Source organism: Anoplolepis gracilipes, chromosome 12, assembly GCF_047496725.1.
Source record: "Anoplolepis gracilipes chromosome 12, ASM4749672v1, whole genome shotgun sequence".
In the NCBI taxonomy this organism is placed as follows: domain Eukaryota; kingdom Metazoa; phylum Arthropoda; class Insecta; order Hymenoptera; family Formicidae; genus Anoplolepis; species Anoplolepis gracilipes.
The window spans coordinates 7333950-7348559 of record NC_132981.1 but is presented as its reverse complement, the minus strand read 5'-3'; the positions used below and the strand labels follow the sequence as shown (position 1 = coordinate 7348559).

Sequence of the window (14610 nt, the reverse complement as noted above, 5' to 3'; positions counted from 1 at the left end):
AAAGTAATTATAAATTTCACCATCGTAACCGTGTCGATATCTTAAAACCGTAGAAAGAAAACCTAACAATTTAAGAAATCAGCTGAGCACATTTATATCTTCCGAAAGCGAATTCAGCGCTCTACCTTAACGACGGCTAGGGATTCGTGACCTACCTTAGAAAAGACTGCCGAGAGCGTAGGAGGGTTACTCTAGAACGAACGATAAGAAGGAGGAGTAGGAAAAAGCCTAGAGGGAAACAGGGACGGAAGAGGGAGACAAAAAACTCTGTCTTATATATACGTATGTCTCCCTCCCCTTCTTTACTTCTTATCCTTTCTCGCACGTTGCTCGATATCATTCTTGCCCATTCTTAGCCAATACGAATCGCCTCCACCCGCTTCGTACGTCCGCCACAGTTCCACCACCCCTAGACAATGTCCGTCGTTCAGATATCTTTCGTCTAATTGCTCTTCCTCCCTCCGTTATTCTGTAGCGTGGAACCCCGGAAACGAATATCTCGGGATGACGTATGGACTTACTGCAAGGTACAACGAGGAAGCAAGACGAGAAAGTGGATAAGGGTAGGAGGTCTTTTCTTCTCCTGTGAAAGAAAGAATCTTATCTGCCGCTGGTTATCGCTGGAGGTTCGGTCTTAAAGGGAGGGGGGTTGCTGACGATGACCATCGTTCGTCCTACTCAACGATCGTGGATGGAAGCTCGATAGATGGAAAGAGGCAAACTCCTGAACAGAGCCGCCATTGTACAATCTCGAACGCGAACGTTAAAAGTGATCTAATCCTCGATAAATTTAATAATTCTCTACCTCTATCGTATATTTTGCTGAATTCGTCGTGTTTTAATCACGTTCTTAAAAACGCGCGTCCTTGCCCTCTATTAACAAGATGAAATCAATCATCTACCCCCGAGGTGACATATCTCGTACGTTTGAATAATTAAAAAGCGCTATACGTAAAATTATATATAGTAGAATCCATTCTCTTATATTTAAATATTCAGATAACAGAAACCGAAATACCTAAAAGCAATAAAAATGTAATAACGTAAGCCAGATAAAAATTCAAAATACTTGAAATACTTTCTTCTCTCACTTTTACGTTTTTATTTTTTTTTTTTAATATTGTAGAAAGAGAATAATGAAACATAATTCATTCATTGCAATAAATAATCCATATTATTTATTGCAATAATAGTAACATTTGTGTTCATTTAAAAAAAAAGTATATAGTATCATAGCAAAATTAGAAACTAAACCCGCGTAATCGGTGTGTAAAATTTAACATTGAATGCTTGTATCTACAGTAATCTAGATTCGTCGAGATTCACAATTACTGTGTTCATTCGTGCGCGCAATAAACTCGCATAAATTAAATTGCACTATTCGCAGAGGCCATTTCGTTAAGCTACCATAATAAGGTCCAGTTTAACTCGTGGAAGGAGTACCTCATTGCTTTCGAGATTTTTCTCTTTGTACACACCATTGCGTACCAACACCAACACTAACGTCAACATTGAAAAAGACACAAAAGTACTAACAAAAGACTAAAATCCCCTTCTTTTTCGATTTCAGGTTTTCTACCAAGGAGTCGGCCACGCACGCCATCGTAGCGGTACACAACACAGATATCAACGGTCAAACGGTGAAGTGCAGTTGGGGCAAGGAGAGCGGAGATCCTAATAATGCTCAACAAACTGGACAGGTAAACTCCATCTTTATCTTTTACTTTTATCCTCTCTATCGGAAGGACAGTTTCGTGAAATTCCGTGCTCTGTGTTTTCCAACATTTACATCGCTGCTCGTATCAAACCAGAGAACTTTTCTACCTTTCATCATGAATAAACATTGCCGCTGATTTTCTTTCCAATATAATGCATGAGAAGAAACATAGCGATCTTACGCGCATCAGTGAATATAAGTCACAAGAGTCTGCATTGTAGAAAGAATTATTTGAAAGAAAATAATATATACTAGGCATTAATATCAAATTTAATCTTTCTAATATCTATGTCAAAGCGATGTCACACGATAGAATTCTCGATATATATACATATAAAAGCTTGCCATTGTTATATGTTTTACTGAAACTAAAAGCGCACTCACATCTCTAAGAAGTTAGAGCGTTCAAAGAAAGAAGTAGTTACTAGATTCGATTACGGCCGGTTCCTTCCTTCCGGTTTCGCGCGGCTAAAGTGTCTCTATCGATATATCGATATATGGCTCGAAAGTCTGGCGAAAGAATATAAAGTCGGAGTGAGAAAGAAAGAAAAAAAAGAGAAAGAGAGGGAGAGAGAGAGAGAGAGAGAGAGAGAGAGAGAGAGAGAGAGAGAGAGAGAGAGAGAGAGAGAGAGAGAGAGAGAGGAAGGGATAAAGGAAGGAAGAGCAGACAGGGAATCGTGCAAGATTCCGGTCTATTCAGGTGCCTCTCTTCGAAGTGTGTCGGGCCGGGTCTCTTAGCAATTAGCTCCGTTAGGACGGGTAGCTACGCCCGATCTGGGAATGGTACCCGAAGTACTTCCCAAACCCGCTCGCACTCCCCGGTAGTACTTCCGTGCATCCATCCACTGCTACTCGGCCCGTGACATCGCTCTAATTGATCTCTATTCCCATAACGCGCTTCTCCCAGGGGAGCCGAGATATCACGTTAGTACGTATCCTGCCATACCCTGTTCTCGTATTCAACGGAATCGAACTGGTTTGCGTGATATCCGAGTTCATCGTGCCGGTTTAACGAAGAGGATAATGGCTGCACATTATTTCCATAAATCTTATTGAAAGTGTTAACAAAAAATTTTTTACACGTATAAATATCCCGCTTAACAGCAACATCATTCTATCGATATTAATCTCAAGTTTGAAAACTTGTCAAATTTTATCGAAACACAGCAAAGAATAATTTTCTCTTGTATTACACGGAACTTGATTACATATAAACTGAATTACTTAATTATTGAATTAAAAACGTACGTCGCACAGAATGATCTTACGATAATTCGGTCAAAAAATAATTCAATTTTATTTCTCTATATATATCATAAAAGGACGAATAAATTCTCGCATGAGATGCAACGAAATAATAAGAGATAATTTACGTGACGGCAATGAAATGATCGCGTTGAGATTCACGCGTCGCCCATTTTAAACGAACGACCGCACAAATCTTCGACAGAACGAAATTACCATTCCTGACCCTATCGACATCGTTAAGCATAAAATCCAGACAATGTTCTTGCTCTTTTCTATTTCATTGATCCTTGTGCTCTTTCAGGCGTTATCGTCGGCGACGTACCCATACTACGCGGCGGCGGCAGCTGCCGCCGCGGCGGCGGCGGGCGTCGCGGGTGTCGGAGGCGTCAGTGGCGTCGGCAGTGCTGGACAACTGGGATACTGGTATCCACCCCAATCTTATCCTACGACAGCGACACAAATGCAAGCCGGTGGCTTCCTTCAGGGCATGCAAGGGTACACCTACGGCCAGTTCGCCGGATATCAACAGGCGCAATATATGGGGTAAGCTTTTCTCACGCGAGATAACTTCTTCTTTCCCCGACCAAGTTTTGCACGACCAAGTTTTGAATAATCGAAGATTCAAGTCTAATATAAATATATCATAAATATATGCTGCCCTCATCTTTTTGCGACATCTTGCTCGAAATGCAGTGGATTATAAAACAATTTTACATCAAGCTAACTTTGAAAAATTCAGCAACCTAATTTGTATAAATATTCATAACTATTAAAATTTGTGTAAGACGTACGTTTTAATTTATATTGAATTTAAATGATTATCACATACATAATATACATATATTAATAAAATTATAATCAAGAATAATCGGTAACACAAAATATAATTTAGATAATTTTCAATCATCAATTATTCACAATAAAAATATTAACAATAAAACAATATTATATAATATATGTACATATTTACGGCAAATATAAATGATATCAGACAGAATATATCGTAACATATAGGTATCTGTTTCTTTGTAAAATTGAATCGATCTGACAATTACGTGTGTCTTACGAATGTATTGTAGAATGGGTATGGGTGCTGTCCACGCTGCTGGCACAGCGGCAGGATGGGGTCAGGGATTACCTGGGGGACCACAGTTACCACCACACCACGCCACGACGGTCACGGCACCCCCAGGGGTGCAAGCCGCACCCCCGCCACCACCACCTCCGGCACAAATGATGGCCTACCCGATGCAACAGTTCCAGGTAACCATTACTTTATCTGTCCCATCTGTGTACGCGTGCAAGTGTGCATCGTACTTGTATGTGTGATGTTGAATAGGAGTGTTTCGCTTTTTACATACTTTTGCATCTTGTCCTCTGTTACGTTCCAAAGCAATTTTGTTGGTGCCAGTATTGGCTTGTAAATGTTGCACGTGGAAACTCGATTCGATATCAAAAGAATATCGAAGGCATGTGTCGGCAGAAGAAGTGCGCATAGTATATATACGTATATATTGTCGGTGATCTTAGGGAACCTCGTAAACTTGATACTGTATATCATTCGAGAGACCAAGCGATAGAACACGGTACGCTTCACGTGGAACAATTTTGCACGGATGAAACAGTAAACATAGCTACAGTATAACACGTATGATATAATTAGCTACACACATATATTCGGTATAATATTCCGGCTTGAGTTACGTTCATTACGAGGTTACAGGAGCAACGGCGATATGCTAATTTCAACAGTTTATACCAGCATTATTTACGATGGTAGTTATAATATATGCAAAAATGAAAATTTGCGTTTTCTCAAATTATATTGTAAAACAAAGATTATTTTCTCTGCCATGACTAATAATAACCTGCATTCGATATATTGCGCGCTATGTTATTGATCTTCCATTTTTCTGTCACTAATTCAATCCACAAAATTGTTCGTTCGCTATAGATAGAATAAAAGCTTGTTTAATCATTAATAAGTAATAGTGCTGTGTATAAATGAAATATAAATTATTATTAAATATAGGTCATATGTGCTTATGCATTGAAGGTTGTGATATTATAAATGAACAGAGCTGAGTAAAAATAACATTCACCTCACATTGCATTATTTGTGCACATGCATATTAATTTAAAGTTATAATAATATTAATAAAACGGTAAGTATTTTTTTTTTCTTTTTAATTCTATTTAAACATAAGTGAGATAACGTTACTCATCTCTACTGTGTGAATAAACTTAGTCGCGAAAAATGCTTTTGTTTTGCCGTATAAAAATGCCTAATGACAGCCGCGATTATAGCGATTGTGTGGAGAATGTTTGTAGTAAGCATGTCTAATAGATTCGTATATAAATAACGACGAAAAATAACAGAAAAAATTATACAACATTATTTTTATTATATATAATCTTGAACCGAATTTCGAGAGATATTAATAGAAATTGAGAAAACATCGATTGCTTACTTTATGAAGATACCTATCAAAGAATGAAGTTGGTTTGGTGTTATACTAGTAAATAATTCAATGAGATTAATAAGGTAATGCTAAATATTAGCTCTATATATGTTATTTATATATATATATATATAAAATTTCTAAGCTGTGATAAGAGATTGTATTCGTACTAGTGGAGCAAATTTTATCTTTCTTACACCAGACGTTGATGGAAGCAAGACAGACTCGTTTTCCCGCTCGACGAGAAGTTATAGGAGATTTTCGAGATTTAGATATGTTGCAAAAAATTTTGGTTCGTGGCAGTGAGGTGAAATATGATACTTATCGTAGTTGTTGTCCAGAAAAGTATACCTCGACCATTTTGCTTTCCGCACGAATTGCACACGTAAGAAAGTGCGCACTATACACAGACACATATACACGCCACCGCTAAAAACGACATTGCCACAAAAAATATGGAATATTTGAAAAGAGATCACAAGGATGGCTTCGGGCAAACGCAGCAAATGCATTTCAACTCAGCACCGCTTTTAATGCCCCGCGTTCTTTTTGCTTCAAGAACAATTTCTGAACTTGACAACTTGAGATCTCAAGATTGAGAATGACTATCTTAATTTAAACGCTCACTAAAAACTCTAGTTTAAAATTTTTAAATTAACTCTGCTATTTCTTTATATTTTCCTTGCTCTCAATTATTAAATAAAGAGAAAAGCCTTCAGAAATATGTTTTACAATTTATGACTTTATGCTTATTAATAGTAGCATTTTTTGTTATACAAAATCATATGCTTTCACGTGTATATACAAATATTATTATATCACATGCATTTTCATTTGAAATGTAAATTTAAATTTTTTTGGCGATGATTACGTACATTTTAGATGATTGAATCAAACAATACAAGTCTGTTCTTTAAAATTCCGACTTATTATCATATGATTATATTATCATATGATTACATAAACAATTTTTCTCAATTTATTAAATTAAGCAATAAGTTGGATCAAGGTTAAAAGATCTTGCTTTAGAGAAAATATATGGTTTTTAGGAATAAGAGCATATAAATTTTCAAGAGTACCAAGTTGAAGTACTGAATTAGTAAACGAGCATATATATATATATATATATATATATATATATATATATATATATATGTATATATACATATCTGATTTAAAATCCGATTTGTTCTCCAATTCCATTCATCCGCCTTTAATCTGCCATTCATCTTGCTTTAATCTAATAAATAAAAATTAAAATAAATGATCTTAAAAATTATGATAAGAACCTTTCTTTAATTAAGGGATGAAAAGCTAGTAAGCATTATAAAATATGTTATGATATACATATAATATTGTTAATCTAGAACATTCAGACATTTCTGGCTACTAAATTAACAAAATGTATACTCACTTTTCTTTGAAAGAACTATAGAAAAATATACTGTAAACATTTTCCCACACATGCACAGCATTTCTGAATAATCTGAAAACTACTGACATATTTAATAAAAGCGCATGAAAAATCTTTAGATAACTTTTATCAACAGTATGACTACGAACAATTCGAGATAACGTAACATATTGCAAATGCTGTATCGATTTCGGCTTTCAGTCATTAATCTGCAGCTGTTTGCAGTGCGTAAAACGGCCTGTCGCCCGTATGTGCTTAAGAAGATATATATATTTCACGTAGCTATAGTCACTTTAGTGAGTCTTTTGTACATATCGCACATAGCGGAGTAAAAGTCACGTACGATTGTTCATCGATCGCATCGAAAGAGATATTTCGGTAAGAAAAGTTAGCTCGCTTTCGCACAAATATCTCTTTCCGAAAAACCGAGTTCGCATTATATCACTGCATGTCAAGCGAAATATCACTTTGAAACTTGCTTGAAAGCTAGCCATCGAAATCATCCTCAATTGAACACGAATTCTTAGTAATAGTAGCGATAAAACAATGAAAAAGAGATAAAACATTGAAAATATATCGCCAACAGCATAAATTGCAGTTGACTTCTCGTTTATTTTACTAATATCCTTTTGTCACAAGAAAGTTGCAAAGTTCTGCGTTTGATCATAATAGAACCTAAAGAGAGAACAAATTTACATGGGTGCTTGCAATTTGTAGTCATGAGCCAAAGGCTTCGAAGTTACGAATATGCAAATATTCCCATGTAAATTTGTTCGTCGTGTATTAGACTGTAATGTATATCTGATAATACAAAACATATATCAATAAATAGAAAATCAATGAAATAAAAAAGGATATGTAACGCGAAATTGAAAAGAATATTAAATTCAAAGACAGAGAAAAGAGAGGAAGTAACTAATATTAAATTGATGTCACATAAATATAATATAGATATGAAAAGCTAGTCGTTTACTTTGCGTAGATCTTGACTTGCATGAATATAGAATGCAACATGCATGTATTATGCTTCTTGCACTTTATCTAATTCAACTCGAGTATCCCTCCAGAGTGCTTTTATTTTCTTGTTTCTCTTATTTTCTGTAAAATGGTATTGATGTTAGACTTTATACTATCATTTTATGCAAATGTCATCATCTTTTAGCAATCTCAACAAATTGCATAACTATTTGAAGTTATACATCTTTTTACAAATATTTTACAAAAATCGCAACAATCGAAATAAACTTAATTATAGTTTAAATCTTTTTTTAATAAATCCGTTGTTATAAATAGGATTTAAAATCAAATATCATATTATTGATGTAATTGCTTTTACACACTAAACAGGAAGGGATACTCAAAATGTTATCAAAAAAAACTGTTTTTATTTACATATTTCGATTCGCAGGCACAGTGATCGCTACCACTATCATCGCACGGCCTGGCTTATCCTTTCTTTCGAATATCAATTAGCATCAGGATAACTGCATCTACAACCTGGCTCAACCTCATATTCAACCTGAAAATACTGCAGCATGTTTTTGCAAAAAGGATAATATTTCCTACAACACGAAAAGGAATGGAAGAAATCATGTAAGAGATGAAAGCGAAATAAGGAAGCGATAGTCGCATCTATTTTATCGGCGTAGCAATCCGTGATATTTTATCGTAGATTTCATAATAACGTAAATTTGATTTATCCGATGACGACAGAGAAAAATTTACAGTGATTACATTTTAAAAAAATCCTAGTTAGCCTAATCTTGCGTTCTCTTCGGCGTCGTTAATGTGCTCTAAATAATACAAGTAGAATGGTATACTATAACTATTAACATGTGATTACTATCCAGTTTTTACGTTTTCTTACTACTACATCGCACGCGGTGGAGGTTGAGTCATGGTGAAGGTAGATTCAGATCGATTAGAATTTATATAGTAGAAGAATGTGAGAAACTGTAACACGTGAAAGCAAAAATGAAGAATGATGCAGAAATGAAAGATGGAATGAATGGAAGAGAGAAAGAGAGCAAACGGTAGAGAGCACACAGACGAGCGCGAAGACGAGTGAATGAAAGAGAGGGAGAGAGAGAGAGAGAGAGAGAGAGAGAGAGAGAGAGAGAGAGAGAGAGAAAGAAATATATATATATATATATTGTCGAGCATATTTCTATTACTTTCTTGAAATTCGGACCAAGACTTAACCAGCGTTTGTGTGTTCAAATGGTAAAGTGTGTTCTTGGTTGCGGTCCAGCTAGCGGATGAGGACTGGCTGACGCCTAGCCTTCTAGTGTGATGGTAAGCAAGTATACTCCACCAACAGGAACAACTTCTACAGCAACAACAGTTACCACCACCATCACCACCATCACTTCCTCCTCCACTACTACTACCACCACCATCACCAACAACAACATTTCCGTCATCATCGACGCCACCGCGACAGCAAAAGCAGTAAAACTCATGCCACTTCCGGCTTGACAATGCGCGAGTCGAAAGGCGGCAATCACGAAAACCAGATAACACTCGCTTAGTAAAAACAAAGAAGTAAAGTGAGAAATAAAAAAAAAAGATAGTAAATAAGAATCATAATCCTAGGTAACCTTGCGCAAGATGCATTCGACATCCCTATTTCCCCATAAGTTTTCACGTCCAATATAAGAAAAAGAGCCGCTACCGATTATTAAGCGGAGATACCTCTCGTCCAGTCTGTAGGATAATCTAGTATCTCGCTCGGCTTGAAGAAATAGATAGCATTTGTCGTTACAGTAGTGACCGAAGCTTCAATACAGAACACGAACTCCGGCAGTACACTTAAATATGCCATTCGTGAAGGTTTGACAGCGCCTTTTTTTTCTTTTTTTTTTAGCGAAACTGGCCAATTACGCATACTATTGTATCGTCCAGCGAGTACATGAAGGACGAGTCCGCACTCACGTTTAACGGGATCGTGATACCCGGTTTATGACCATTTTAACAATGCGTATAAATTCCTTGATCCTATAGAAAAAAAGAAGAATGACAACAGACCGCCGGATTCTAACTCGTTACCCGGATTCGTTATTTTTGTAGTTTGGGCTTAACAGCGAAAAATATTAATTCGAAAACGAAGTAATGTCGAAGGGGATGCTCGTAGCCGAATGCGGTAGCCAGTGAGTGACCGCGGTGTATAAATGATAAATACAAAGATCGATTATAATCGAAAGAAAGGAACACTCGTGAAGATATAAATATATAAATATATACATATAAATATATATATATATATATATACATAAATGAAAAATATATATATACATAAAAGAAAAAAAATTATTATAAACGAAATTCAACAATTAGCTAGTTAGATAGGTATATTATATTAAAAGTTACTCGAAACCGATTCGAAATTCGGTGACAACGGGGAGATCTGGATCTTGTGTATATTCGATAGCACAGCGTTTCTATGGGGACAAAATAATTAACCCCTTTGTAAAATTCTTATCCCGTCTCGAAAACCACGGAACTACTATCGGATCCATCGTGTCTTATTCCATTTTCCACCCTGCGAAGACTTCGTACCTCGGTTAATATACTTACTTATCGAATTCGTGGCCGAAACGATAATTCACGCGTGAAATCTTCGCAAGCAGTTTCGCAACATTCGCTTTTATCATTCGAGTCTGTCTTTCGGACACGCACTTAGGCCAGTTGGATACTTTTATAAAAACAATCAATACCGTGGTACGACGTGGGAGATGCCGACAAATTTAGCACATTCCGAACTGAGAAAGTGACGGAACGCGCGAAACACCGATCAGGATCGCCGTGGTTTTTAAATAAATGTTAGATTTTTATATAAGATGTGACTATGTAGAACCAAAGCAAATCGAGACTCTATATGACGTTTAAGCAATAAAACGTTAAGCTTAGGAAGGAAGAAGGCATCCATTGATCCGTCTCTTTGTAAATCAATCTCGACTGCGTAAACGAGAAACACACGAATTCTCAACAACGAAAAAAAAAAAAAAATAATAAACAAACAAAATAGTTAGAAGAGACGGTGCGTGTATGCGTATATTTTAATTGTTCAAGGAGCAGTAAAACGATCACAATCTCCCCGATGTCTCGAATTTTGACTTGGCCAAATTGATACAAAAAAGGCGAAACCGAGACTCATATAAGTCGTTAACGTGTAAGCAATTGCATGAGTGCAATCGTATATATGAAAGAGCATTAGAAGGAGAGGGAAAGAAAGTATGAAAGTGAAAAAAAAGAAAGAATGAGAGGGAGAGAAAGGATGAGTGACGAATAAATCGCACAGCACAAGCGAGGGACGTGAAAAAAAAAAGATTAAATAATTCGTAGATAGACACATTGCACAAACAGCACGAAAGTTAGATTAGACAAGTTAAGTTTTTTGTCCACGCGTGCCCTGTCCGCGCGGCTGCCGTTCTAAGTCTCTGATCGTATGTAATCTCATCATCGACGTACTCCTCTGCCATTAAAATTATCCGCTTGCTGAAAGAGAATCGTTCAGAAGAGTTGCGAGATGATAGCACAAGCATAGTTTCGATAGTTAAAAAAAAAAGAAACGATTGAAACTTATTGCTATCCGTTCTCTTTTATCTTCGTGCTCGATAGTTTATATCTTCGTCGTCTTGCTTTTTGTTCCTACTGCCTCTTTTCACTCCTTTAGTTTTAGCGCTAAGTATCGCAACTCATGCTCATCGCACCGATAACACCGTCGTCCTTACTTTTTCTGAGACCGCGTTATATCGGAGCAATGAGTTAAGACTTGAGCTGGATCTATATGAAAACTAATGACACACACTAGAATTTCAAGTTCTTAATCGTCAAACTCTCCAAAATGAAAATAATTTTTAATTAATTTTTTTAAATATATATTGTGTATATAAAAATTTAATAAAATTTTTATAATTATTCTTTCACACTATACCTTGACAAATTATAAGTTTAAAGTCGCGAAATGTTGCCTTGCATAAAACACGTTTGAAATTCGATATTCAACAAGAAACTTTAATATCATTGTTTTTATTTGTGTTAAAAACTTGAAAGCGTTGGTCACGTTTTAAACAATACAATAATGTGTATGTCTTTTTCGAATAAAACTCTTTTTGTGATATCGCATCTATTGGATCCATAATTTTATCTATGCAAACAGATGAAAAAGCTAAGAAATAAAAAAATAATAAAAGATATAAAAAAAAGGAGAAAGAAAGAGACGGGAGGCGCAGTGATTAAGGGGTGAGAAAAGTGCGTCGATGATGACAGAAACGAGATAGGATGACTCTGTTATTAATCAAAAAAACAGACGGATCGTATTTTAAGTGAATCAAAAGCGTTCGACGTTTCTCAATCAAAAAGATCGATGATCAAAGTACGGCACATGAATGCTCGAAACGCAGCAAAGAAAATAAGAAACGATACAATCAAACCTGCCCAACATCGCGTAGAGTTTAGATGTTTTATGATGAAAGTAGAGAGAGTGTCTACCAACGATCCGTCGCGATTGCGTCAACCAGCTAAAAGAGTGTGACTTTCCTTTTGGAAAGAAAGCTCGACAATAAAAACCGCCACATTTCTCAGAGAGAGAGAGAGCGTTTTTAATCGCGATGAATGATTCTGATACAATAATTCATATCATTCATGTGACATGTCTCAAAAATAATAACGTCGCAATATTGGCTGCATTTTTGTCGTCTTGCTTTTATTTGATTTGCAGCTTTGAGAAAATGTTTAGAGAATTATATACACATTATACTGTTAGAAATTTTAATTTATATATTCGCACGAAGGATATCGAGAGGTATTTTACCAGATTTTTTTCTAATTTGTGTTACTGTGTCACTATGTTATTAGAAAATGTTTATTCATAGATATGTTCAATTACGTGCATAATTTTCTTATTGAATGCATTTAGCTTATTCTAAATTTTATTATGTCTTTATTTTAGTGCAACATATAAATTATGCACGATCGCACGTGATGTAAGCGCGGCAACGATTATTTCCTTGCAGTTTTGCATGTTGATGATCAAGTTTTATAATCATTTCTCAATTGAGTTCTCTCGTAATCTGCACTTTAAAAATAGTTGTGTCTCTACATCTCTTTATAATCAAATGTCATTCTTTCGACACTAATCTCAGTTATATTTATAACAATCGTGTTTTATCATCAATATGTAACAAATTGTTTAAAAAATTGAAAATTTTAGAGAGTATTATATATATATATATAAATATATATAGAAATACTGCATTATAATAAAATGCAGGTTACAATCGCGATTTCCAAAACTTTTACATCACTTAAAATTATAGCTTAAAAGAAAATTGTCATGCTAACTGAATCTCGTTTTCTGATAGAAATTGGGTGACTAGCCTCGAGGACACGGCACGGGTATGCAAAGAAAAAGCAACAAAATTATAAATAAATATATATACATACATATATATATAAATACAAAAATGTGTATATATATATATATATATATATATATATATGTATATGTATAAATATATGCATATGTATAAATATATATATACATACATATATATATATATATATATATATATATATATATATATATGTATATATGTATATATACATATATATACTTGTGTACGCAGCGGCGGCGAGGGCTGTTATTTTCAATCGTTGTGCGTAAAATAAAGCACTGTGCGTGAGAAAGTTAGCTTTTAAGGAAAAAAAGCGATATGAGAAAACATATAAGTAAAAAGAAAATATCGTGTACATTATTAGTTAGGCGAAAGAAATAAAAATATAGGTTATTTTTGTGAAAGGTGGAACGAGCGAGGGGAGAGAGGGGGAACGAAGATCTCGAGTGGCAAGAGGGACCCAATAGCAGACTGTAATACGAATTATGCAATAAAAATCTGTTACCGCGTCCGTTTGCATCTGTCAATCAAATTGTGTACAGTAACAGGAAGCGTTTAATCAACAAGAGGATACAAATTGGATCTGACACACTCTACTTTTACGTTCCTTACGTTCCGCCCAGTTACTCCCCTTATCAAATTGCTCGCTATGCACTCTGACTCGATTCCACCTTCGACAGAGAAAAATAAGTGACGGATCCTGCACTCTTTTAAAGAATCAGCGTGGACGCCCGATCCTGTAAAAAGTATTTAAAGAAAGGCGCCTTAACATTAAGGCGTGTATATTGACTTAATGTAGACCCGTGCGTTGTCTAGAAGATATACCGAGTGGAACTAGCCGATCGAGCGAGTCCTCATCGCGTTCAACGGGAAACCAAAATGTAGCATAAAATGATAGATAGATAATTATTAATGTAATCTGACTTAGTAGACAAACAAAAATAGGGGCAGTGGAATCGCGGACGGCAACGACGGACGGCGGGGAAGTGTGAACCGGGGCGATACAAACTGTAAAAAAAGGAGGCAAACTCGAGACGAAGGCTACAGCGCAAAACTAGCAAGAGATTCACTTATGGTACCTAAAAATCACGGACCCATCCAGAAAAAAAAAAGAAACGCGCGCGCGTACACGAGGTGTAAAAACATATACGCGTATGTAAATACACACAACACCAAGTACACAAGATGCACACGGCATACGTGTAAAACCGTAGCGATGAGAAACTTAACAAAAACCCTAGACGTAGTTTAGTCTAATCTAGCTTGTCGATCACTAGGTTAACGAGAAAAAGCGTTCATGAGAAATAGTGCAATAATTAATATCCGCAAATTATACTCAGAACCCGTATACAGCACAAACGGAAGGACACG

At 35.8% G+C, this 14610-nt stretch overlaps 1 protein-coding gene and 1 long non-coding RNA gene across 10 annotated transcripts in view; one reads left to right on the top strand and one right to left on the bottom strand.

The window, feature by feature from the left end:
- LOC140672167 (nucleolysin TIAR) overlaps positions 1-13258 on the top strand; it is a 411431-nt gene extending 398173 nt beyond the window's left edge. For 5 of the 8 annotated variants that reach the window (XM_072904062.1, XM_072904067.1, XM_072904066.1 and 2 more), the window contains 4 exons: positions 1571-1700; positions 3267-3508; positions 4045-4228; positions 9093-13258. In XM_072904062.1, coding sequence (XP_072760163.1) covers positions 1571-1700; positions 3267-3508; positions 4045-4228; positions 9093-9134 — 598 coding nt within the window. In that variant the 3' untranslated portion in view covers positions 9135-13258. Of the gene's footprint in view, positions 1-1570; positions 1701-3266; positions 3509-4044; positions 4229-8249; positions 8435-9070 lie in introns of all 8 variants that reach the window. The other 3 variants (XR_012047840.1, XR_012047841.1, XM_072904063.1) reach the window with 3 other exon arrangements.
- Positions 1-14610, bottom strand: part of LOC140672173 (uncharacterized) — a 166678-nt gene that overhangs the window by 135091 nt on the left and 16977 nt on the right. The window lies entirely within an intron of this gene.